The sequence below is a fragment of the Clupea harengus genome, chromosome 23, assembly GCF_900700415.2.
Source record: "Clupea harengus chromosome 23, Ch_v2.0.2, whole genome shotgun sequence".
NCBI classification, from domain to species: Eukaryota; Metazoa; Chordata; class Actinopteri; order Clupeiformes; family Clupeidae; genus Clupea; species Clupea harengus.
Genome location: NC_045174.1, coordinates 7,721,770 through 7,745,069, shown reverse-complemented (window position 1 = coordinate 7,745,069; position 23,300 = coordinate 7,721,770). Strand labels below are relative to the sequence as shown.

The 23,300-nt window shown below is 44.5% G+C and overlaps 2 protein-coding genes across 5 annotated transcripts in view; both read left to right on the top strand.

Moving 5' to 3' along the window:
* Nucleotides 1-898: 898 nt before the first annotated feature.
* Nucleotides 899-3,866, top strand: sult2st2 (sulfotransferase family 2, cytosolic sulfotransferase 2). Its single transcript, XM_012814565.3, has 6 exons — nt 899-1,140; nt 1,959-2,170; nt 2,437-2,563; nt 2,942-3,036; nt 3,192-3,372; nt 3,462-3,866. Exons 1-6 carry the CDS (start codon nt 1,002-1,004, stop codon nt 3,569-3,571), a joined length of 864 nt encoding a protein of 287 aa, XP_012670019.1. The 5' UTR covers nt 899-1,001; the 3' UTR covers nt 3,572-3,866.
* A 644-nt stretch (nt 3,867-4,510) lies between these two features.
* Nucleotides 4,511-23,300, top strand: part of wu:fj29h11 (protein NO VEIN) — a 47,192-nt gene continuing 28,402 nt past the window's right edge. For 3 of the 4 annotated variants that reach the window (XM_031560622.1, XM_031560621.1, XM_031560619.1), the window contains exons 1-22: nt 4,511-4,621; nt 5,401-5,645; nt 5,859-6,119; nt 9,256-9,816; nt 10,148-10,584; nt 10,961-11,086; nt 11,407-11,604; nt 11,786-11,926; nt 12,024-12,293; nt 13,585-13,786; nt 14,058-14,224; nt 14,523-14,651; nt 15,273-15,448; nt 15,921-16,090; nt 16,737-16,961; nt 17,174-17,280; nt 17,866-18,063; nt 18,461-18,572; nt 18,964-19,192; nt 19,843-19,990; nt 20,503-20,680; nt 22,838-23,015. In XM_031560622.1, coding sequence (XP_031416482.1) covers nt 5,522-5,645; nt 5,859-6,119; nt 9,256-9,816; nt 10,148-10,584; nt 10,961-11,086; nt 11,407-11,604; nt 11,786-11,926; nt 12,024-12,293; nt 13,585-13,786; nt 14,058-14,224; nt 14,523-14,651; nt 15,273-15,448; nt 15,921-16,090; nt 16,737-16,961; nt 17,174-17,280; nt 17,866-18,063; nt 18,461-18,572; nt 18,964-19,192; nt 19,843-19,990; nt 20,503-20,680; nt 22,838-23,015 — 4,337 coding nt within the window. In that variant the 5' untranslated portion in view covers nt 4,511-4,621; nt 5,401-5,521. Of the gene's footprint in view, nt 4,622-5,400; nt 5,646-5,858; nt 6,120-8,079; nt 8,871-9,255; nt 9,817-10,147; nt 10,585-10,960; nt 11,087-11,406; nt 11,605-11,785; nt 11,927-12,023; nt 12,294-13,584; nt 13,787-14,057; nt 14,225-14,522; nt 14,652-15,272; nt 15,449-15,920; nt 16,091-16,736; nt 16,962-17,173; nt 17,281-17,865; nt 18,064-18,460; nt 18,573-18,963; nt 19,193-19,842; nt 19,991-20,502; nt 20,681-22,837; nt 23,016-23,300 lie in introns of those variants that run through there. The other variant, XM_031560623.1, reaches the window with a different exon arrangement.

Genomic DNA, 23,300 nt, shown 5'->3' with positions numbered 1-23,300 from the left:
ATATGTTTGTTTAAAAATATTTGAAATTGTTATTGACGGCACTGAGTGATGACATGCATGAGATCCTGCAGTAGGAAGCAGCCTGCACACACCTACACATACACCATGCAATTGTTTACAGGAGAAATTATGAAATCGTAAACCATTCCTATCAAAAAATGAAAATAGGATTACATGAGTGGGATTATTTCTTGGATTACCGTGATTAAATTTTAGTATTGTTTGCTTGTTTGTCAGATTGTTTGTCTCCCCTGCAAATGCTTTATGTTGTGTGGTGTAAATATGCTCACATATGCAAACCAAGGACCATAGGTACAAGGTCAGATAGCAGTATACTGACATTGATAATGAGTGGTGTCTTCCAAAAACAGGCTACCCAGTGCATAGCCCTCAGCACAACAATGGTGTTTTATTTACACATGAATAAATGTGGAAACAAACTATAGTTTAGGTCTCCACCCCTAAGTACACTATTACAATGTCATGAAAACAATGAAGTACAAAATACATACAGAGGGAGACACAAAAGCTACACTTCATTTAGCCTGCAGTATGTCTCTAGCGCCATTCCTTCTTACAGAAGAATTACTCTGAAATGGAAGCATCAACAAATGGAGATGGAGATGCTATGTAGACCCAAGAGGAGGCCTAAAGGCGTCATGCAAACATAAATGCATACTGAGGTACTGACGTATCCAAGAGATACAAAAAAATGCTATTTGAGAATATGGACTGGTTTTGTTCGAAGAGGTATAACTTGAAATGCATGAGACATAGTTTTTAATGTGTGATTATTTTAGTCAGGTTTGTCAAGTTTATGGCGAGGAGGGCCAGGCAAGCTAGTAGCTGTCCAAAAGGCCATGTCACACGTGAATTATGTGAGGAATGTCCTCCGTGCGCACGCGTACTCACAATCTCGCCGCCAACGCTGTGGGCTATGAAGTCCACTTCTGATAAGGCTTGTGTGAACAGCGCAGTTACAAGTAACTTTGTGCAAAATCATGACCGAAGCTGAGTTGTACTCGATGTACAAGGGAGTTTATGTCCCCAAAGTTCTTCACACTCCTGAGGGCCTGAAGTACTACGAGGAGTTCAACTTTCGCCAGGATGACATTTTAATCGTCACCTATCCAAAATCAGGTGGGTTATGTCAAAGCCCCATATCATTTGAACCTTGTGTTTTAGTCGTCTAAAGAAGCAGGCAACTCTAAGTGCATGCTAACTTAATCGTAACGTACCGTTGTGGGCATTTGAAAATAGTGTTCTCATCGGTACTATGTAAAGATCTGTGTCTTCATAACTTTGTTGCAAAATATTAGCGTCAGCCTTAAAAATGGAAGAGACAGTGTAAGAAGTACGTGATCTACCAGGCAAACCATTCCCTCGTTTGGGCATGCTATCATGAATGCCGATGTTGATAGACTGGCATGTCCAGTCTACGGCCCCTTATATGAATTGGTTGAAAACAGGTTTCAGTTCAAAACAAGACATCAGTCATGATAAAATTACATTACATTACTCAGCCTTATGCTTTTGTGATTTTGCAGAAGTGGTGCTCCTATTTTCATGTTCTAGGTCTATATATATATATAAGAGAATTAGCTATTAGTTCACTTATGATATGTTTATGCCACAAAAACAAATGCATAAAAAAAGCTGCAGATCTACTCCATTTGAGGCTCAAGATTGCTCCACTATTTCCAGGTGCTTTACAACACGGTTTCTCAGTAATTTCTCAGTCCCTATATTTACACAGGGAACAAGTCTGCTGTGGTATAGCAGAGAGAGAGGGAGAAAAAGAGAGTTACAAGGTTCATTCCAGGAGCACGAATCAGAAGCTTTCAATAACGCACAATCCCCTAGCATTAAAAAAAATCATTTTCATGGTTGGAAAAACTGAAGCTTATTTTAGGAGCCTGTATCTAGCCTGAAACATACTTCCATTTATGCTTGCACAGGTACGACATGGATGCAGGAGATCGTTCCCCTGATCCAGAGCGAGGGGGACCTCACCCCGGTAGAGACCATTCCAAACTGGGACAGAGTGCCATGGCTGGAGGAGCACAGAGCGAACGTCCTGAATCTGGACGAGAGACCCTCTCCTCGGATTTTTGCAACTCACTACCACTACCACATGATGCCAGACTCCTTCTTCAAAGTCAAGCCTAAAGTATGGTGCTAAGAGCACCCTATATATATATAATATTATTAATTCACTTACAGGGAAAGTAAGTGAAGTACAGAGTAGTAAATGCTAAGAATATCCTGTACATTAAGATGAATTAATCCTAGCCGTAATGCATTAATGCTTGAATGCACCTTCAGACAAAGGTATAGTTGCTAAGAGAATCCTATACATTAGGATGTATTACTCCTATACATTTTGCATGAATGCATTAATGGCTTGGTTGTGTTTCTAAATGTGTATCCCTTCAGGTCTTGTATGTCCTGCGACACCCAAAGGATGTCTTCACCTCCTCTTTCCATTATTATGGGATGGCTTCCTTCTTGGTGAATCCAGGAACAGTGGACGAGTTCTTGGATACGTTCCTAAATGGAAAAGGTGTGGGACTTTTATGTAAATCTTACCCATGCCAAGCCACTCATTTATTAAATCAGGCCAAGCCAATAGCTGTAGCTTCAAAGTCCAAGGTTAAAAACAAAGGCACCTTCATTAGAAATTTTACTGCAGTACTACTGAGTCCGAGCCTGTTTTAGGTAGTCTGACATGCCTTGATGTTTTTGTATATTTTCCCTAACTAAAAACATTTAGACAAAAGTGGCATGTATGATTATATTCTAGAAGACCTCAGCAATAATAACATGAGAGTAAAAGGAATGTAGTAAAACATTTTTTTATTTAAATCAAATCTAAACATACCCTTACAAAAAACTCCAAGGGGTATTAAATACAGATACTGAACCATTTCCCCCTACACAGTAATGTTTGGGTCCTGGTTTGACCATGTGAATGGATGGATACATGCCAAAGACCAGGAACATATTTTATACCTCTTTTATGAAGAAATGATAATGGTAAGTTGATATGTGTGGTAGTTACATTTACAGTACAGTTACAGTGGCATTACACACTATTCCTGAATTTTGACATGGCAAGGGATTCTTGTTTTACGTACAGGTAAATAAGTTCTTTTGGCGTGCATTGTCCCTTTTGTCTTGATTTGAAACAGGATCTCAAGGAGTCTGTCCGTAAACTCTCCTGTTTTATGGGGAAATCTCTGAGCCAAGACATCATTGAAAAGATAGCTGATCACTGTGTATTCAAAAACATGAAAAAAAACAAGATGTCCAACTATTCCATGGTGTCAACGGAGTTCTTTGACCAAACGAAGTCAGAGTTTTTGAGGAAAGGTAAGGACAGTGGTGCCATCTTTAAGGTGCAAAAGGCAATATTGAGTAAAAAGAGAAAAAAGCATGTTTGTGTGTGATGTTTTTTCCAGGCACTGCTGGAGACTGGAAGAATACGCTGACTGCAACCCAATCAGATCATTTTGATACTGTTTATAAGGAGAAAATGAAAGATGTGAAGTTCAAATTTTTTTGGGACTAAATCTGCCATACTTATGGTAGTCGTCCCATAATCTATATGAGTGTCTCATTTTGCTTTGATGATTTGAGACATGGCAGCTTTGAGGAGGGGCTTTAGGAGGACAATGTATGTCACTTCTTCTAATACAGTTTATCCGTCCTCATCATTCCTGTGCCTTTCATGACCAAATTAATCAGGAAAAGAAGAATTATTCTTATGCTTGTCATTTCAGCTTCCTTTAAAAGCCTTTTATAACTGTTATGCACTTGTTATAACTGTATTGTACCAAATGCAAAAGTAAAGTTTTAAAACAATATGTTGTCTGTGGTAGTATTTAATATCAGTGGTCTGCTTCCTGGTGGAGTAATTAGTGATAAGGAAAATACAAAGACTTTCTTCCAGAGAGGTGGAATGGCGGTGCTTACCATAGACATATATACATGAATGTATATATGTCTATGGTGCTTACCACTGCTGTTTCAACATTCCATAGCTCTGGGAACAGTGTCTTCTGAAAAGTAAAGGTCAGAGCAAATATTGACACAAGTTTGTTCAATTTAGGTCTACATCATTGTCATGTTCTGGTAAAGAAATTAGCCTGCTGTACAATTTCTGTCTTCTATTTTTTTTTTCAAATGTTTCTCTTTTCTTAAAGTAAATGTGTTCCTTTTGGTGGGCCTACTATCATTCAAACCTTGCAATTTGTCAAACATGAATCACCTGCTTTTCGCAGGTTAAACATAGTACAGCACCCACATAAAAAACTAATTACATACAAACCACTGGTATGATTGTCGGTAGGCTGTGGTCTACAAGACCAGCTAGCTAAAACCAGAGAGGGTGTCTGTCTTTAGTGTGAATCTTTGGCCGACTTGGCCTCCGATGCCGCTGAGACACTCCATTCCGCAAGATGGCGACAACTAATGCAAAATTGAACGGTTTGCCAGTCAAAACACCAGAGCTACCATTGTTTTGTATATGAAGGAGGGGATTTGACTTCAGCAGACTTGCAAAACATCAGCCGTGCAATGAAAGGCTGTCTGGCAATGCCCGCCAATATTTCTGGTTGAGGTATTCCTTTATTAACGCACCTTTTTTTGATACTGTAATGTGAATATGCAACCATTTGCTGTCTTAAACAGTATAGCTCAAATATAGGCTCAAACTCCTCAATAACCTCCTGCAAGCTAATGATTAGCTTAGATGAAACTCCTAGCTAGATAGCAAAATGTTAACCCACTTTTCTCTCCTCAAGACTGACGCAGGAAGGATAGCTGTCTAGCTATGTTGGCTGGCATTACTTTAAATCGTACTGTGTACATTATATAATCCGCAATTTCAAAGAGATTAGTTTCGCTGAAAATTGAAAGCTGCCTCCAACCAAAATAAATGGAGGAATGCTTAAGACTTGCGCAGTGTATTGCTTAACTTAATTGCTCTAAAATTTTAATTCTTCATATGGCCACGCAACAAAGATTTCCCAGGCGAAGGCTTGGTGTAAAAAGTTTCGTTGCTTTTGACAAGGAGTAAATGTGTGCCTAACGTTAGCTAAGCTAACACGAAGACACATTTACATAAAAATAACCCATTAGATATGATTTGAGACACGGTGAAATGCTGAATACCGCATGTAAGTGATGAGGCCTTTCAGTGTAAAAAAAATCCTAACTTAAATGCAATTTGTGTAATCAAACTACCCATGCACTCTCCATTGCTATGATGATGTGCGGTTAGACACGTTATTGTACACGTTAGAGCAGAAATCCAAATTATGATTATGAGCACGTATTATTATGCATGTTACTGTGCATATTTGAATCTAACCACTCTCTTACCCTGCTTGATGGTAGGATGGTGACCGAATGCAAACTATATCCCCATGACCCCCCAACCAGAAGGCCGATGTTGCAAAGGGCATCTTTTACCCTCTTTTCTGGCCATTGAAAAACCACTGACCTGTTCTTGAAGACCATGGCGGACAGACAGACTAGAGGTTTTTCTCCAAGGACTTCAAGGAGCCCACGCACAATGTCATCTTCCAGTGCGGCTAGCCCATTGACTGGGGGACAAGTGCCCACTCCTACAGCACAAACAAGTGAGAAAGAAACTAGAGGTTTTTACTTTGATCCCAGTCTGAGTCCATTTTGCCTCACAGGGTGACAGGCTTATCTATGAATGCAATATGAATATGAATCTGTTGTATTGTCAGTATATTTATGAAACAAAACTGATTGTATAAAAAAAACATAATTAGTAGGTCGAAACTCAGCGGACATGTTTTCTGACAAGCTGTGGTTTATCTCAACAGGTCCCTCCCTGCAGAAACTTAAAGAGAATGTATTGGATATGCTTTGCGGGATTCCTGAAGGAGTGAACATCGCCAAATTCGTCAGTACTTACAAGCGTCACTACGGCCAGCAGCTCGTCCTTGCAAAGTATGGCTTGGTGGGATTTCAGGATCTCATCACTGCTTTAGGGGATGAAGTGTGTGTTGAGAGGATTGGAGACAGAAATGTCATCAAAATTGCAACAGGAGTCCATCATCTGCAGAATCCTTCCTCTTGTCAAGGTAGGACGGGACATGCGCCACACGCACACAGTCACACAGTGGAACGATCATCTGATCATAATGGCAAGCAAATGCTCACTCGTTTTGGTGGCCATTTTGATGTTATGTTACACTGGGTGATCTGAGCATTGGGCATTTTAGACTGATTATCATTTCTTCCCAGTCATTATTGTGCTATGAAGTACATGTTTCCTGGAAAGATCAAGCTTCTCATTAATTGATTTAGCCTAAACATTTGCACACCAAAATATAATTTACTATAGATAGATAGGGTTTTTTATTGATCATCCCCAAAGTGAAATTGTTCTGATGCAATAGCAATTCACACAATCACAACGACAGACATAAATGACAAAATAACACACAATGCAGTAGGTAAGAGAAACGCACAATATACAGTACAATATACACATACACTACAGTGCTAGATCAAAAATGAATAGAATCAACCATAGAATTTGACTGCAAATATCACACACAGAGTGCATTATTACACAGGGTGACTGCCGTGGGCAGGAATGACTTCTCGTAATGGTCCTTATTTCAGCGAAGCTGAAGGATCATCTTACTGAAGACACTCTGTTGTCTGACCAGTAGGCTATGGAGGGGATGTGAAGTTGTGTCCATTTTGTTAAGCAGTTTGCGCAACATCCCTCTCTCCACAACCAACTCCAAAGACTTCAGGGTAGTCCCTGTACAGAACCAGCCTTCTTCATCAGTCAGTTCTTCTTAGTGTCAGTGGCTCAGATGCTGCTGTCCCAACCACAGACTGGTAAAAGATGTGCAACATCTTGCCACACACATTAAAGAACCTAAGCTTCCTCAAGAAGTAGAGTCTGCTCTGTGCTTTCCTGTAGACAGCCTCAGTGTTGCATTTCCTGTCCAGTGTGTTGCAAAGGTATTTGTATCCCTCCCTTCACCACCTCACCCTCTTATCCCACGATGGAAATGGTGTTCAACTTATTCTTGGTTCTCCTAAAATCAGTGACCATCTCCTTAGTCCTTGGTGACATTCAAGAGGAGAGGTTGTCCCCACACCACGCCACAAAGCAGTCCACCAGTTCCCTGTACACAGTCTCCTGACCACTGCTAACACACCCCATGAGTCATCGGAAAATGTCTGCAGATGACTTGAGATGTACTGGAAGTCTGTGTACAGGGTGGAGTACAGGGTGTACAGGGTGGAGAGGAAAGGGGAGAGTACAGTCCCCTGCAGTGCTGCTAATCACCTGTTTGGACACGCAACCCTTCAGCCGCACAAACTGTCGGCTGTCTGTCAGGTAGTCGATGATCCAGGAGGAGCTTCTCTTGTAGCAGCGTAGGCTGGATTATGTTAAAGGCCCTGGGGAAATCTGAGAACATGGTCCTCACAGTGCTGTCTGCTGTCTTTGTCCAGGTGAGAGTGCGCTCGGTGCGGCAGGTAAATTATGGAATCTTCGTCTCCAACCTCAGGGGCAGGCCGATAGGGTCCATAGAGGTGGGGTCTGAGATGAGTCAAACACGGTATCTCCACGACTTTCATAATGGGGCAAGTCAGGGCACATTTTGTCTATAGTCATTTAGGGCAGATGGAGATGGCTTTATTTGGTACTGGTACAAGGCTGGACGTCTTCCACACCACCTGAACCTTTTCCTGACTCAGGCTAAAGTTGAAGAGGTGCTGTAGAATCCCACATGGCTGGTGTGAACAGGCCTTTAGGACCCAGGGGCTAAGACCACCCGGACATGCAGCCATGTTCTGGCGCAGTCTCTCCAGCTGCCTCCTAACCTGGCTACTGCAAAAAGGGATTGTCTCTGTGCAGCTGCAGTCTTGCATATATGTTCTTGTTCATTCAGTTAGGAAACTCAGGCAAGTTGCAGCCTGTTTCTAATGTGTACAATTCTACCAAGTCATTATGGTACTTTCATTATGGTACTGTTATGTCTATTTAAAGGCTAGAAAAGTCCCCCCCCCCCCCCCCCCCAAAGAAACCCTGAATCATTTTGATGTCTCAATAAGTCTGATACTGAGAACAGAAACAAAATAAAAAACAAAGAGATTTGACTCAAGTGATTATCTTCCTTATGAGAAGTTGTGTACAATGGCATACAACTGATTTTTGTCTTCTTGGCTATTTGACCATCTGTTTTTTGCTGTTTTTCTTCAGCCTATGTTAATCTTACAGATATCTGTACCCTCCTCTCCTCTCTGTGTTCTAAAGTCACAGTCACATGACTTCCTTGGCAACAGCTGCTGCTGTCAGCAGAGGGTGCTGGAAAGGGAAACTTACAGCAATGTCCTGCAATCACCCTAACTCTCGGTTTTGCTTTCCCCTGTTGCCTAGTGACCGCTGCACTTATGAAATCTAGGGTATGTTAGAACAAGTCACCACGGAGAGAGTTACATAAATCACATTTTGACTCAATACTAGGCCCTGAAGCCAGAGACTTGATTTCACAGGATGTAGAGTAGAACCTGAACTGTGGTGAGAGGAAATCAGCAGGATTGTTGAAAATATCTGACAGGAAAAGGAGAGTGAATGAGGTACCTTCATGTCCTCTGTGTTCTTTGACCGACCAGCGTGGCACACGGGTGACTGTTCAGAACTAGTTTCACTTTCATTTCTTGAGAGCAACTGACGTCAAAGCTCTCAGTGGTGTATTGCCAGAGACAAGGTTTTAAAAGGAAGGGTAAACACAGACAGAGCCAGTTCAAGTTGCTCAGTGTAGTTTACTGTTTACCGTACCTGGCAGTGAGAGTTGCAATTTGTGGTAAGTCAAGGCGAATTTCCATCATTATATTGCATTTGTTTATGATGTGTTTATGTGTATTATGTTTTTAACCTTACATATTGATCAGACTGGTCAGATATAATAATATACAGGCTTTTTACCTCGTGGGTATTTACTTTATGTGAATACAGCCTCCTGGGTATTGTGGTTGTTTTATTTGACTTGCGAGGCAAACTAGCTATCATTATAGTTGTGTACAGCTATAGGAATGTAGTTAGTTACATGTCTGTAATGTGTACCCTAGCATTGTGTGCGATATAGCTTAACTTCATGTGTTTTTGTGACTTCATGGCACCCTCCTAAATCCTTTTTTGTCACAAAATGTATCCCAGAGATGACCTTTAAAGATTTGATCCTTTTGCAGACATGGCCGCAGGTCAACAGGAAGTAATAGAACTGGTAAGGCAACACCCAGAAGGCATCCCAGTTAAAAAACTGGCAGTGTCCTACAACCAGAAGTACAAACGGAACTTGACTCTGAGCACGCTCGGATTCACCAGCATGCCAAAGTTCTTGGGCTCCATGGCAGAGCTGGTCGTGGAGGACGAGGTCGTTTTCCACCGCTCCCACAGGATTAACCGACACGCGACCACCCCCGCAGCTCCAGCCGCGTCCGCAGCACCGCCAGGTAAAGACCCCAAACCGGCGATACACACGAGATTCGGCGAGAGCCCCGACCCACCGCCCACCGAACTGACCCAGGAGGAGCAGCTGCTGGAGAAGGTTGGGGAGGTGGTGAGACACTACCCTGTGGCGGCCACGTCCATTGTTCAGCTGCAGAACAGCTACTTCCTCCATTTTGGCACACCCCTGCCCATGAGTTTGTACGTGCCGCTTTATGACCGCTTGACGCAAAAAACACCGCCGGCAGCCACCTCAAAGCCAAAGGAAGCCAATGGGGAACCAGAATCACTGAGCTTTTTTGGTAATCTTAATAGAAATTGGGCCAGATTTCCACCAGTGAATGTCTTAAGGTTTAAGTTATGTCTAGGGATTTATTTTAAAATAGATGAATATTAATTTAGCTTGTTTTTCTTTCAAACAATATACTGAAAAAAATCTTGGCTGTACTAAAGCTGAGATTATGTATATTATGTAGATTCTATATTTTGTTGTGTCATTGACGTCATTTGAATTATGCTTATTTATTACAAAAAAACATCGTCAATCTGAGTGACATTCTGTATGGTCAAATTATACCTGGTCATAACTATTTAATTTATTTAATGGTTATTAATAATACATGTTTCTTCCAGCAACGCCAGAGGGAAGCAGGAAGGGGAGCCCGGTGGCCTGGGCCGGGGCGCGCTCCATGAGCCAAGCGAGGGACGAGCCACCGCTGGTCCAGCCCAAAGAGGCCTCTCCGCCGGACGGCCTGGCCAGCAGCGACTTCCCCCCACTGGGGGCAGCGACACCGTCCAAGGCTGAGGAGCGCCGGCGGCAGCGGACAACGTCAACCCCGGATCGGGAACGGGAGAGCTCGGTGACGTTCCACGATGCCTACCACGCCCAGCTGAGGGAGCGGCACGGTGCCAACGTGCGCGCCGCCGAGGCCCTGGAGGCCTTCGAGGGCGGCGGTGGCAGCAGAGAGCGTCGCTCGAGGAAGATCGTGAGCCCCAGCGACGTGGACAGCCTGGCCGAAGATGTCATCAGGTCCCTCGCCGCCAGAGGAGAGCTGGTGACTGTCGAGAGGGTGAGACTGCTGAGAAACTGGAGGGGGACAATTTAATCCTGATTTCCAAAAATTCGGATATAATGGGTTTGCTAAAACTTTATTTAAAACTGTGAAACATTTCCAAAAAGACAACTAATTAACAAACCATAATCAGAATTAAGACATCTACTATGTAGCATTAAATCATATAACAGATGCTTTTATCCAAAACACACCTTTCTTGAAACCAGGTATCAATCAAAGACATTTCCCAAGTGGTGCTGTTTCCACTAGCTGCAGGAGTTTACAGGAAGGCTTCTGGTGCAGCCCCTTCTTGTCGCAACCCGAGTTTCACCAAATTCCCAAAAACCAAAACCAAATCCTGTAAGTAAGATGTTTATTTGTCTTTGACCAGGTTGTGTGTCAGGTGTGCGAGTACCTGCAAATCGACTCCCTGCAGTCCATGAGGATTTATCACCGCGACTTACCGGCTGTGAACAACCTGCTGCGGGCCATCAAAGAGATCAACATGTTCATTGAGGTAAGACAGAGGGGCTATAGTGGCTGTTTGTCTCGATAGACATTGTCCTCAGAGTTAAACGATAGACATTGTCCTCAGTTTTAAAGATGTTTTCATGTGAATAAGTTGTTTAAGACAAAATGATAAAATAAATATATTTTCAAAAGTATTTCCCTGTTCATATTCATGGATTCAAGTCTTGTGAAATTAAGTGGTTTGTCTGTCTTTTTGCAGTATGCGTACGACTTACAGCTGGTTTAAACTGCTGGTAAACACCGTCACGGCATAACCATGATTTGCACGATCTGTTGAATATCACCGTTTTGTGTTTTTGAACATAGTCCATGCACGCCGTATCTGCTGTGTGCACGCTGTACGAGCTGGGCCAAGCCCTGGCTGGCCTGCAGAACAAGAAGCGTTTCGATGAGCTCAACCTCGGCCCCCTGTGCAAGAACCCGCTCATTCACAAGATGTTCAAAGTGGACGCCAACACCAAGGATGAGGACATACATCGCATCGAGACGGTGGACATTTTGAGGGTCAGTGTGTTATGGTAACTGGTGACATCCCTGAAGTCTTTACACTGTGCGCTAAACTTCTAGTACTCGTTTTGAAACAAAAATGTCATTCAGCGTGTAACCAGTTGAGATCACTTGAATTTTCATTAACAATGTTTATGTCTTTTAACTCTTTTTTTTTTTTTTTTTTTTTTTTTTAAAGAGTCTCCAAGCATTCCGAAAAAAATGCAAAGGCGTCAAGGTGGACCTCGCCGAGTTCATGAAACACCTCGCTGATCAGTACAACTGTGACTCCCCTTACGCGCTGGGCATTCGCATTCAGGGCCTTGGGCTGCCCATTTCGGTAAGGTTGATTTTAGCTTTTGAATGAAATTGTCACAGTGTTAATATGACCACATTTCAATCCAACCGTAACATTTGTGATCTGGCTTCCCTCCTAGACCTTGACGAAGGCGACCCAAGCCATGTACAATCTCATGGACAAGGCCAGAGACCAGGTGCGGCTCGAGCTGGAGCAGGAGGTGCAGGAAAAGCTCTGGAAGATCAAAAATAGCTTGATGGAACCGGCGGAAGGATCCGCCCAGTTTTTCTCCTCCTCCTCGTTCGGCAGCCGCGAGCTGAGGAAGAAGTACGCCGGCATGAGCGCCGCCGAGGCCGTGATGTTGGTCTTCACCAACGCTGAGGGCATCTTCAGCGCCACCATGATCAAGGTGCACACGCCAACCGAGGGAAACAAGGGGGGAGATTTTGGCTGATGTTTGGAAGAGTTAAACACAATTGCACATCAGGATGCTTGAGACCAGATCTGATCACCAGTATTTTGAAATGATCTTGTTGCAAGCTGCGTTATTTACGATACAGTCTCGTTATAGATGATCCCCCATGCCCTACAGGCACTGGCCCTAAATGCACTGTGCAAGCTTTAAACCCTCTGCTGCACTGACTTGCCCTTCTTCAAAAGTAGCAGTGGTGTATTTTTGTGAGATGGCAAAATGTACTACCAGATACGGAACACACTTAAATACAACATACTAGAGCAAACTATTCCAATGACTCATAGTCAGAATCATAGTGTTGTCTTGTAAAACTGCGTGATGCAGCTCATCCTCAGCCCACCAGGCTTCTCTACTAGTTTATAATGCTGAGTCGCAGGACATCCAATCCCACGGAAACACTTTCCCTAGACACTCACCTATTTAAGGTTCCCTCTTCCCTCTCAGTTTTGGGAAGTTTTAGCGTCCGTTGGCCCATTGGCGGTGCACTTGCTGTCTGGGAGCCGGCTGTGGGGCGTCCGCCTGGGTGACACTAAGCCCCTCTTTATCCCTGCCAAAGTGTCACCACCAGAGCCCGTTCATTTCACGCCGCGTTTGAGCTTGAAAGCCTCCCCGATAATTTGCCTTAGCTTAACACCATTAAGGCTATCGTCTCCTCTCTGTCAAGCAGGTTTCATAAAGTATTTGGTTCCCGGGGCTCGTTAATATGATGCCAGGCCTCGTAATCTTCTAATCCCAGCTGTAATCGAGGCGCGTCTGCTTTGCTTACATCACTTGATTTATTTTTTACCCCCCCCAAAACCCCCACCTCACCCCTGTGACAGTTTTTCAGGGATTAAGTAAATGCTTAATGTGTCTTTTTTTTATTCACTTTAATTCGGGCCGGCTATGTTCCGTGCATGATGTAGCTATATTTATATTTTTATGAATCAAACAAGAATTGTAAAGCTCGCAATTGACATTCCTGATACACTAGCCATATAGTGTCTAATAAAGAGTTTGATTAAAAGTTCACAGCATTGCAGTAAGCAGTACCCAGTAGTTATTGCAAATATATTCATTCAGTGAAAGTCCCTCCTTTCTGGGGATCACACGTTTATATTTAGTCTCAGCATGTTGTGGAAGATACAAAGGAATGGATATGGGCAACTTCTGGAAACCGGGCAAAGAACTTTTGTCATTAACTGAGACGAGTTGCTGCTGTTTTCCGATTCCTTGGCGTTCACAGCGTGTGCAGACCTTCCTGTCCTCCGTGAAGGACGACCGACTGGCCAAGAGCCTGTTCCAGCTGGCCATCTGCTGCGGATCTCTGGAGGCCCCTAATGACCTACCAGCCGGTGAGACATCCCGGAAGAACGACATGAAGAAGAAGAAGAAGAAAGAGGAGGACGAGGAGGATGACAGCATCTCCATCATGGCTCCCTCTGAAAGTGAGTGAGACCCACAGTCCAGTAGTCACAATATAATACATACATGTAAATTGTCACATACATATAAATTGATTGTCAATGTAGGTTGAGGAACCTTAATTCATAATTTTCTCCTCATTTGGTTGTGTCCTGATGATCATCACAGTGTTGATCCAATGTCCATTTTAATGTTTCACATGTTCAGAATTTGCCCACAACCACCCTTTCCCCCACAATGCATCTTTAATGCTTTTTTCCCCCCTTTTCCCCTGATTCCCTCTTGGCGCCTCAGCTGCAGTGAAGCAGTACTTCCAGGAGTGTGTGGCCAGGCTGTGTGGTGTGCCCACCCTCGGTTACCTGTCCAACCTGGAGAAGAAGATGGCCGAGCACTTCAAGGTCAAAGCCTTCCTCCGACTCGCCCAGGGAAGCTTCCTGGAGTTCCTGGTCAAGCACTCCGAGGCAAGTCATAAAATCATAATCACACGAGCTGGATAGAGAGTAACTTACACAACTGGCTAGTGTTCAAGTCTAATTTACGTATTCACTAGGTACTTTGTTTCCAACCGATCGACATTAGCATAGTTTGTTTTTTATACTTGATACAATCATACATGATACGCAATCATTCCTTGTACTTTGTTTATCTTTTAAAAATGGAATTGAGATCTAATCATAGTAGTGAAGATGGCAGGCTATATGGGCCACCTCTGGTCATACTCCCCCCCCCTGCTGTGTGCTCACCCCTCTCTGTCTGTAGACCCTGCAGCAGACAGTAGGGGGCGCCATCCTCATTGGCAGCCAGGGCTCCGGCGCATGTGGCTTCAGGCCCAGCCAGCAGGACGTGTTTGAGTTCATCACACAGTGTGGCGAGGGAGATCCCAGCAGAGTGAGTTTCAAAGGCACTTACCCCTCCTGTGTACCCCTGCCTGTTTACCCCCGCCTGTTTACCCCTGACTGTTTACCCCTGCCTGTTTACATCGCTTGGTTCCACTAATGAAGGCTGAACATCGAACGCTCCTACGACTGACTTGCTTGGGTTGTGATATTATGCATATCCTGCTTGTTAGGTTCAACTGCAGAGGCTAATAACTGGAGAACCGGATTAAGGCCCACGCTCTTACATGTGTGCTCCAGACATCTCTGATGTGACAGGGAGGCTAGCTTTGGGCCAACTGGATCATTTAATGGCCCAGTTATTTGAGTAGTCAAAGTCAAAAGGGAAAAAGTCCAATTTTGCACATTTGTCTCCTTTGCAACTAATTTTAGTTTTTAGTGCCATATTTACATGGACACTGGAAATGGTCTTCATTATGCTCTACAAATGGTCAATCACCCTCACAATTACACCCTTAGAGCTCATTCACCCTCACAATTCCATCCTTTTCTGTAAAAGAAGTGAAACTGATAGATTCATCTTTGAATCTCCATGATGTAAAACACCTTACTATTTTGTTAACGTCGAGTCCTGTCTGACCTTTTGACCCGGGGTCTTTCCTCCTTGCTTCAGCTGCCGTTCATCGAGGCGTCCCTGAGGAGTCACTACGGCCTCCGGGACACCAGGGAGTTGGGCTACGGCCCGCTCGGCACCCTGCTGACCATCGTCCAGCGCCAGAGAAGCCTGGGCGACCCGCTGGGCCCCAGCGTTGTGCGTTACGAGGCCCCGCTGTTGCCCAAAGGGTCCGGGTGAGAACCAAGCTCCAGATCACTATATTCTATTTTCTGTATATTCTGCATCACGAGACCATGATCCCCCAGTTCTGTTCTGTTCCACTAAGGCTACCCTGCTGCAGGACATAGTTGCAACCCAAATCTGTAACTGTGTCTCTATATTGAAATACCCCTGAATATGGGGATTAACCTTCATGTGTTACAGTAGGGGCAGACCTAATTTAGGTAGGAATTAAATCGGAGTCTGCTAAAGAGCCTAGCTAAATGTGAATCCCATGTTCACACTCAGAAAAGCAGACTTCTCCTGGCTCCTTTGAACAGCTAATAATCATACATGGTACATTTTTTCCTCTCTCTCAAAGGCCACTTTGTTGATAGGCGATTCTTTTCAGACCTTAAAATGGTACTGTCTGGCTGCCAAAAAAACTGCATGGCTTTTGTCACGGTGGGTTTCTGTGTGTCTGACTGTTTGGCGTTCCCTCCGCAGGGAGCGGGCGTGCGAGTCGGTGGGGATGCTGGGGGCGGTGAGGCGGGAGCAGGCCGTGTCCTGTCTGCTGTCCACTCCTCTGCTGGAGGACCTGGAGCAGTGGAGCCTCTGGGAGCTGGTGTTCCTGCCCAGCCTGGGTCCCCTCAAGGAGTTCATCGAGAGGCACTGCGGTGAGTCTTTAGCGTTTTTACATTTAGTTTTATGTTTGTGCATCGGTGTGAGTGTGTGTGTTGATTAGCTGGTGTTGTGACATTTTTACCTCGGCCAAAGGAGGTTATGTTTTTGGTACGGTTTGTTTTGTCTGTCTGTTTGTCTGTAAGCAGGATTATGCATAAACTAAACCCCCGATTGTCATGAAACTTGGACAGGTTGAGCATGGGCCAAGGAAGAACCCATTACATTTGAGCACAGATCCGAATCTCGCGGTTGATCCACTTACGCTAATGCTTGCGCGATACGCTATACAGCGTCTTGTTGTCTCTGTCATTCTGTTTGTCTAGTCTTCTGTTGTTCATTCCACTTCTGTGCGGTGGTGCAATGTTGTGTGTCTCAGTTTAGGAGATGTCGTATTGGGAGGATGTGTAGAAAGGCATGGGTCATGGGGATTTGTGATGAATACAAGAAAAGTCTACGCCGTGCCGTCACAAAACTAGAAGCAGCAGGAGGAATAAATACCGTCTAAAATATTTTGCGGCATAGTACCAAAACAACGTCCACCATTACAAATCAACTACGGGTCAAATGCAAACAGCGACAATAGAAGTTGATAATGCTTGTGTTGTTGTTCATGTGTGTTGTCGTCATTGTGCTGTGTAGCCCACACAGACCTGATGGCGTTGGAGGTAAAGCCAGGCGTGCTCCTGCGGGTGACCAGATCCACGGGCGACAGGCTCTTTGCAGAAGCGGTGCAGACTCTGGACGCCACAGGGACGGCCGGCCACCTGGTGTCCATCGTGGTGGCTGATGGGATATTGAACGCCCCCACGGCCCTTCTGGCCAATCACATGGAGAGTTCACTAGCTGCAGCTGTGGCAAGGGAAGGTAGGAATGCACAGAACCATGAATTATTTTCATTAGATTACAATTGAGATTGCATATGAGTACATGACATTGTAATATACATAGTTCTTAAAATAGAATAACATGCAATAAACATGGTTCTTAAAATAGAAATGTACAGTTTTCTGTGATATTTCCAAAAGTACGCTTCTGAATCACAAACTGAAGATGAATTATGCATAAACAATTTGCAGATTCTGCTCAAGTAGAAGATGGTCAGGCTTACAGCACAGTGGCCCAGTTTGTTCTAGAATGCATGGTCAGAATCCCCACGAAAATCTGCACAGCCCTACTGCAACAGGTACTCCTCGTTCAACTGTTTATTTTGTCCTCTGTGTAAATCTGAACATAGCTGATGTTCAGTTAGTAGAGTTCAGCATGTATAATGTAGAAGCTCTGGTGTTTGTTTATGTCTTTTAACATGGTGAACACAAGAATCTGTCCGCTAACTCTCTTTTGCTAAATGTACGGTGTTATTTAAGAGTGTGCTGTCAAAAATAACTGAAGTGTAAATCCATCAGCGGAGTCTAAATTAAGCAAAGCTGGTCAAAACTTTGTTGTTTTGTTAAGTGTTCCTGATGTAGTGTCAGAGTTGTGTTGAAAGCAAGGGTGGGACACTGAGTCAGGCATAGCATGTTTGGGCAGGCATAGGGTGGCTTGTTTTTCAAAATGTCTTTTTTTTCTTCTCGCCAGAATGTGTTGAAATCACTGCAATGGGTGTTAATTACACGCACCTCTGTTCCTGTTTAGATTGAGCTCCTTCTTAGCCAACTGAATTGGCCAGGCATCAATAAGCACTCTGTGATTTGGAACAAATTCATATCGCCCCTTTGGAGTAAACCATTCATCATCTCCTTGTACAATGCCACTTCTCTCCCCCCCCCAGATCTTTCTGGAGCCTCTATCCAAGGTTCTGGGCCAGTCCATGTCCAAAGGCACGCTCCTGGAGAGAGCCAAGGCTGAGCCGCGGTACCTGAACAGACTCCACCAGATGGGCGTCCTGCTGGGCATCACCGAGTGGGCGAGGGACTACCACTCCAAACTGCTCGCGCCCAAAGCCCCCGATGCCGTCTCCCACCAACAGGTTCAACCCTCTGAGATCTTCTAGATTGTATTTTGCACTTGCAGTAGTTACATTCCAGCACTTTTTTCTATTTCTTATGTAAAATAGTATTTATTGTTAGACTAGGTCTCTATTGCGCGTAGCTTGATTGTTCTCTCCCTTGTACGTCGCTTTGGATAAAAGTGTCTGCTAAATGACTAAATGTAAATGTAAATGTAAAATGTAAATGTATCCAAACACTGCTGTCCACAAAAGGGGTCAGTGATAGGCCTCACACTGCTTTTCCCACTTTATTCTTGGCTCATCTTTGGACAACAAGCACATTGGATGTTGGATTCTGATGGAGTAGTTTTTAAGTCATGTCTGTCACTGTATAATGTTTCATCTCTATGCCCAAACTCCATTCCCCTCGCTGCAGTCTGCGGTGGCCAGTGACCTGAATGCTGAAGTCTCTGAGGCCAGCCTGTCTGACAGTGACGACGCCTCAGAGGAACACTCCGTCCGTGACTTCAATGGCGTTGACAACTCAGGTAGACAGCCAGATTTATCTCAAATACATCCTCACTGATTGCAACAGTAAAGCTGAAGCAGTACATAAGCATGTTGGTAAAACACAGTGACAAATAGTCTCATTGCAGACTAGTACTAGTACACATGTTTTTTTTCCTGGCAAGATCTTCACTCAGTAGAATTTTAAGATCGGGTTTATCAGTTGAGATGGACTTTGTCGCCGCTCAAATGATCCTTGTCACTGATTTCCACTAAATTATATTTCATCACTCTAGATGCTACTACAAGAAGATGTTTTGACTATGTAGAACAGCCAACGTTTAGAATGGCAGATTTGGATGATGGGAAAATAAGCAGAACACTTAGTATTTATCCGAAACTTGACTCCACCAACTACTATGCCCTCTGCAGATTACAGTAGCGACCTCGAGGATTACAGTGATAACGAGCACCTCGGACTGGCCTCGGACCAGAGCGGCGACCTGAGCAACGACGAGGAGACAGAGGAGGGCCATGCCGACCTGACTGCAGGTCAGCCAGGTGAAGTGGCGGCAGCAGCGGCCGAGGAGCCCGGCGCCCCAGAGGAGCAGCCTGAGCCGTCCAGACTGAGCCAGCAGAGGACCGTCATTGAGGACATCAGGTTTGTTTACGGAAGCCTGTACCATCGCTAATGCTAACCCTTATGAGCTTAAACCTTTCAGTGCATTGCTTCCTGTTACATAACGGTCTCCTGTGATCACTGTAAGACGTCACCAGTGCATCTCGTAATGACACTACCCAGTACATGTACTTGTTCTCTACCCGGTGCTCAGGCAGATTATGACCATGATTATAAAGAGGACGATGACAAGAATGCATAATAACTGTAATGGTGAATGTTCCACCTTTCACCTTTGTGCAGTGCAGCGGTTTTCTTTTGACATTGTGGTCCCAGCTGATTGTGCCCATTGTGTCTTATGTGTGTTTCTTTGTGTGTGTGGGTGGGTGCGTGTGTCTGCTCTGTGTATGGGTGGGTGCGTGTGTCTGCTCTGTGTGTGTGTGTGTGCGTGTGTGTTTGTTTGTGTGTGTGTCTGCTCTGTGCGTGTGTCTGCTCTGTGTGTGTCTACTCTCTGTGTGTGTGCGTTTGTGTGCTCTGTGTGTGTGTTTGTGTGTGTGTCTGCTCTGTGTGTGTGTGTGTGTGTGTCTGCTCTGTGTGTGAGTGTGTGCGTGTGTCTGCTCTGTGTGTGTGTGTGTGTGTGTGTGTGCGTGTGCGTGTGCGTGTGCGTGTGCGTGTGTGTATGTGTGTTCCAGGAGGAGTGATTTTGGGGTGGGCGTGGAGCTGAATGAGGAGGGCCAGCGTCTGATGCAGGTGCACCAGGAGCGTCTGGGCCGGAGCCTACAGCGCCTCTCCACCGAGCTCTACAGCAAAGACACACACTTCGTCCTGGAGCTCATTCAGGTCTGCCACGTCTGAACGTTACTGAACATTCATTGTTTCTGTCCTTTTTTCTTTTTTTCCCTTTTCACGTGAAGTGTTTGTCCTGTCCGAGTCATTTATGGAATTAGGCTGTTGATTCCAGTGTTGAATAATAGGCAACGTCAATCACGGAGAAAAGATGATTAGAGTTGTGTCCTTGTTTTTGTTGTGTTGAGTGCCTTGCTCCAGAAACATTTCACAGTAATGGGCTGAACCCTTTTCATTGTTTCATTGCTTTTGGGCATCTCTGGTGTTCTGCCTTTGGTCTTATCTTACTATAAAGTCGTCTCCTTAAAATGTTAATATTTATGCATTCTCTGTGCCACATTGACTTGCATTGCTTTCATTGTAGTTACTGTTGTTTATAAATGTATAATTCTTGTTGTAGTCAAATTAATTACATGCCACTTTGTTGTATAACCTATTTTTTCCATTCATTATTAGCCTGGCATTATTTTCCAGACATTAAAGTTGAATATTCCTTGTGTGTCCAGAATGCAGATGACAACAGCTATCCCTCGGCTCAAGACGTTCAGCCGTCGCTGGCGTTCGTCATCGAGAAGGACTGCATCACCATCCTGAACAACGAGTGTGGTTTCCTGGAGAGGAACGTGCGAGCCATCTGTGACGTGGGCCGCAGCACCAAGGGCAAACACACATATGGATACATAGGTACCAGGCAAACACACATATGGATACATAGGTACCAGGCAAACACACATATGGATACATAGGTACCAGGCAAACACACATATGGATACATAGGTACCAGGCAAACACACATATGGATACATAGGTACCAGGCAAAACGCACATATGGATTCATAGGTACCAGGCAAACACACGTATGGATTCATAGGTACCAGGCAAACACACATATGGATACATATTTACCAGGCAAACACACGTATGGATTCATAGGTACCAGGCAAACACACATATGGATACATAGGCACCAGGCAAACACACATATGGATACATAGGCACCAGGCAAACACACGTATGGATACATAGGTACCAGGCAAACACACATATGGATACATAGGTACCAGGCAAACACACGTATGGATACATAGGTACCAGGCAAACACACGTATGGATTCATAGGTACCAGGCAAACACACATATGGATACATAGGCACCAGGCAAACACACATATGGATACATAGGTACCAGGCAAACACATATGGATGTATAGGTACCAGGCAAACACACGTATGGATACATATTTACCAGGCAAACACACGTATGGATACATATTTACCAGGCCTGCTTCAGTACCCCTGCTTCAGCTTCCTGGCACACTGGGCAGAGCCATCAGTGCTGTTCAGTTGTCTGTGATTATGATCTCTTGTTGTTTGTGAAGTTGATTCGTGTTCACATGGAGATGACAGGGAATTTGTTTACAGAAGGCTTTTCCACTGAAAGTAGGCCCAGAGAAAGCCATGATACTGACATCATGGAATCAGGCTTATTTTAGAGCATTTGGCTGGTGAGGGAAAAATTCTCTGTCCTGGGTTTTCCTGTAAAACCCTGCCATTATATGTAAATTAATTAAGTAACAATCTGTCCATTTCTCTTTCTCTCTCTCTCTCTCTCCCTGCTCCCCTTTTCTCTCTTTCTCTCTCCCATTTTCTCTCTTTCTCACTCCCTCTCTCTGTGGTTCTCTGCCTGTCTCATGCATTCTGGGAGAAGCCTCCGAAACGGAGCAGATGTCCTTGTGAAGTGCCTGGTGTGCTTGTCAGTGTGTGCAGCCCATTCACAGACTCCCTCACCCACTGTGTGTGTGTGTGTGGAGCTCAGTGCAGCACTGGTTCTGCTTGGTCACCACAGGCCCTACCGTGAGGAAAGCTTCATTAGATAACCTTCAGACTAATTATTCAGCGCAGAACAAGCAGGCGGTCTGGGATTGATGTCTGAACAATACTAACTCCATTTGCAGTATAGCTCATAGAGGCCCCCATTGTACGTGTGTGTCGGTGGGTGTGTGTTTGGGGTGAGGTGGGATGGATAGATGTGTGTGTGTGTGTGTGTGTGTGTGTGTGTGTGTGTGTGTGTGTGTGTGTGTGTGTGTGTGTGTGTGTGTGTGTGTGTGTGTGTGTGTGTGTGTCTGTGTGTCTGTGTGTCTGTGTCTGTGTTTTGGGGTGAGGGGGATGGATGTGTGTGTGTGTGTGTGTGTGTGTGTGTGTGTGTGTGTGTGTGTGTGTGTGTGTGTGTGTGTGTGTGTGTGTGTGTGTGTGTGTGTGTGTGTGTGTGTGTGTGTGTGTGTGTGTGTGTGTGTGTGTGTGTGTGTGTGTGTGTGTTTTGAAAGACAAATGTGTAAACCATTTGTTTCATGCCTGTGATCTGTTTCTATCAGAATGTAATCTGGCAGTTTCGTTTCCCTGAGCAAAAATGTGCCCAGTTGTTTGGTTCTTGGCAGTGGAAATGGAATTTGGCAAAAGGGTTGCCCTAAGAAATGCAGGCCTTGCAGCTTGTTTGTCACAGACAGCCAGAAAAATATCTGTGTGTGTGTATGCGCGTGTGTGTATATATTCAGCGAGCAAAGTGATACTAAGACACTAAGGCAATTGGTTTGTTTTCCACATTTATCACTGTTGAGGGAATTGTTTTTCTATTTGAAGGTTTCTTCCCCCATTTGTACTCCTGTCATGTTTGTCATAAACTGTACCTAATATATATTTTGAATTAGTATCTGTAAAGTCATTCATCAAGGTCGTGTTTGTTGTTTGTTTGTTTTCGTTTAGAGGTTTGCTCTCCGATTAACATGTTGTGGTCTTTACACGGAGGTGTTACTGACTGAGTTGTTGTGACTCGTCTCACTCGCAGGGCAGAAGGGCATCGGGTTCAAGTCGGTGTTCAAAGTGACGGACTGCCCCCAGATCCACTCCAACGACTTCCACGTCTGCTTTGACAAGAACAGCGGCCCCATGGGCTACATCCTACCCCACTGGGTGGAGGAGGAGCGACCCGTGACTGCAAACGCCCCAGAGATCTGTCACAAGAGGTGACATCACTGGCCCGTTACACTCAGCACCGTGCATTACTAACATACAACACTAGAGGGAGCTTTTCCCAATTGAATTGCCTCGCCATTTTACCATCCAGTGGCTTTGGAATTCTCCAGTTAAGACAATAGACAATGGTTGAGGCAAGGCAATGTATTGTGTTAAGTAAATTGTTGTTGCCGCCAATGCCTATTTGTGCAAACAACCAAATTCACTGTATTCAGTCCAGTAATCCAGAACCCAATAGTCTTATATAGTCTGACATTATAGTCTAGCCCAGTCCA

Bases quoted from the DNA above. Each gene is read 5' to 3' on its own strand.
- sult2st2 (XM_012814565.3), top strand. From the start codon at position 1,002: ATGACCGAAGCTGAGTTGTACTCGATGTACAAGGGAGTTTATGTCCCC. The intron at 2,171-2,436 runs GTATGGTGCTAA...GTATCCCTTCAG, and splicing joins TCTTCAAAGTCAAGCCTAAA to GTCTTGTATGTCCTGCGACA. The intron at 3,037-3,191 runs GTAAGTTGATAT...GATTTGAAACAG, and splicing joins TTTATGAAGAAATGATAATG to GATCTCAAGGAGTCTGTCCG.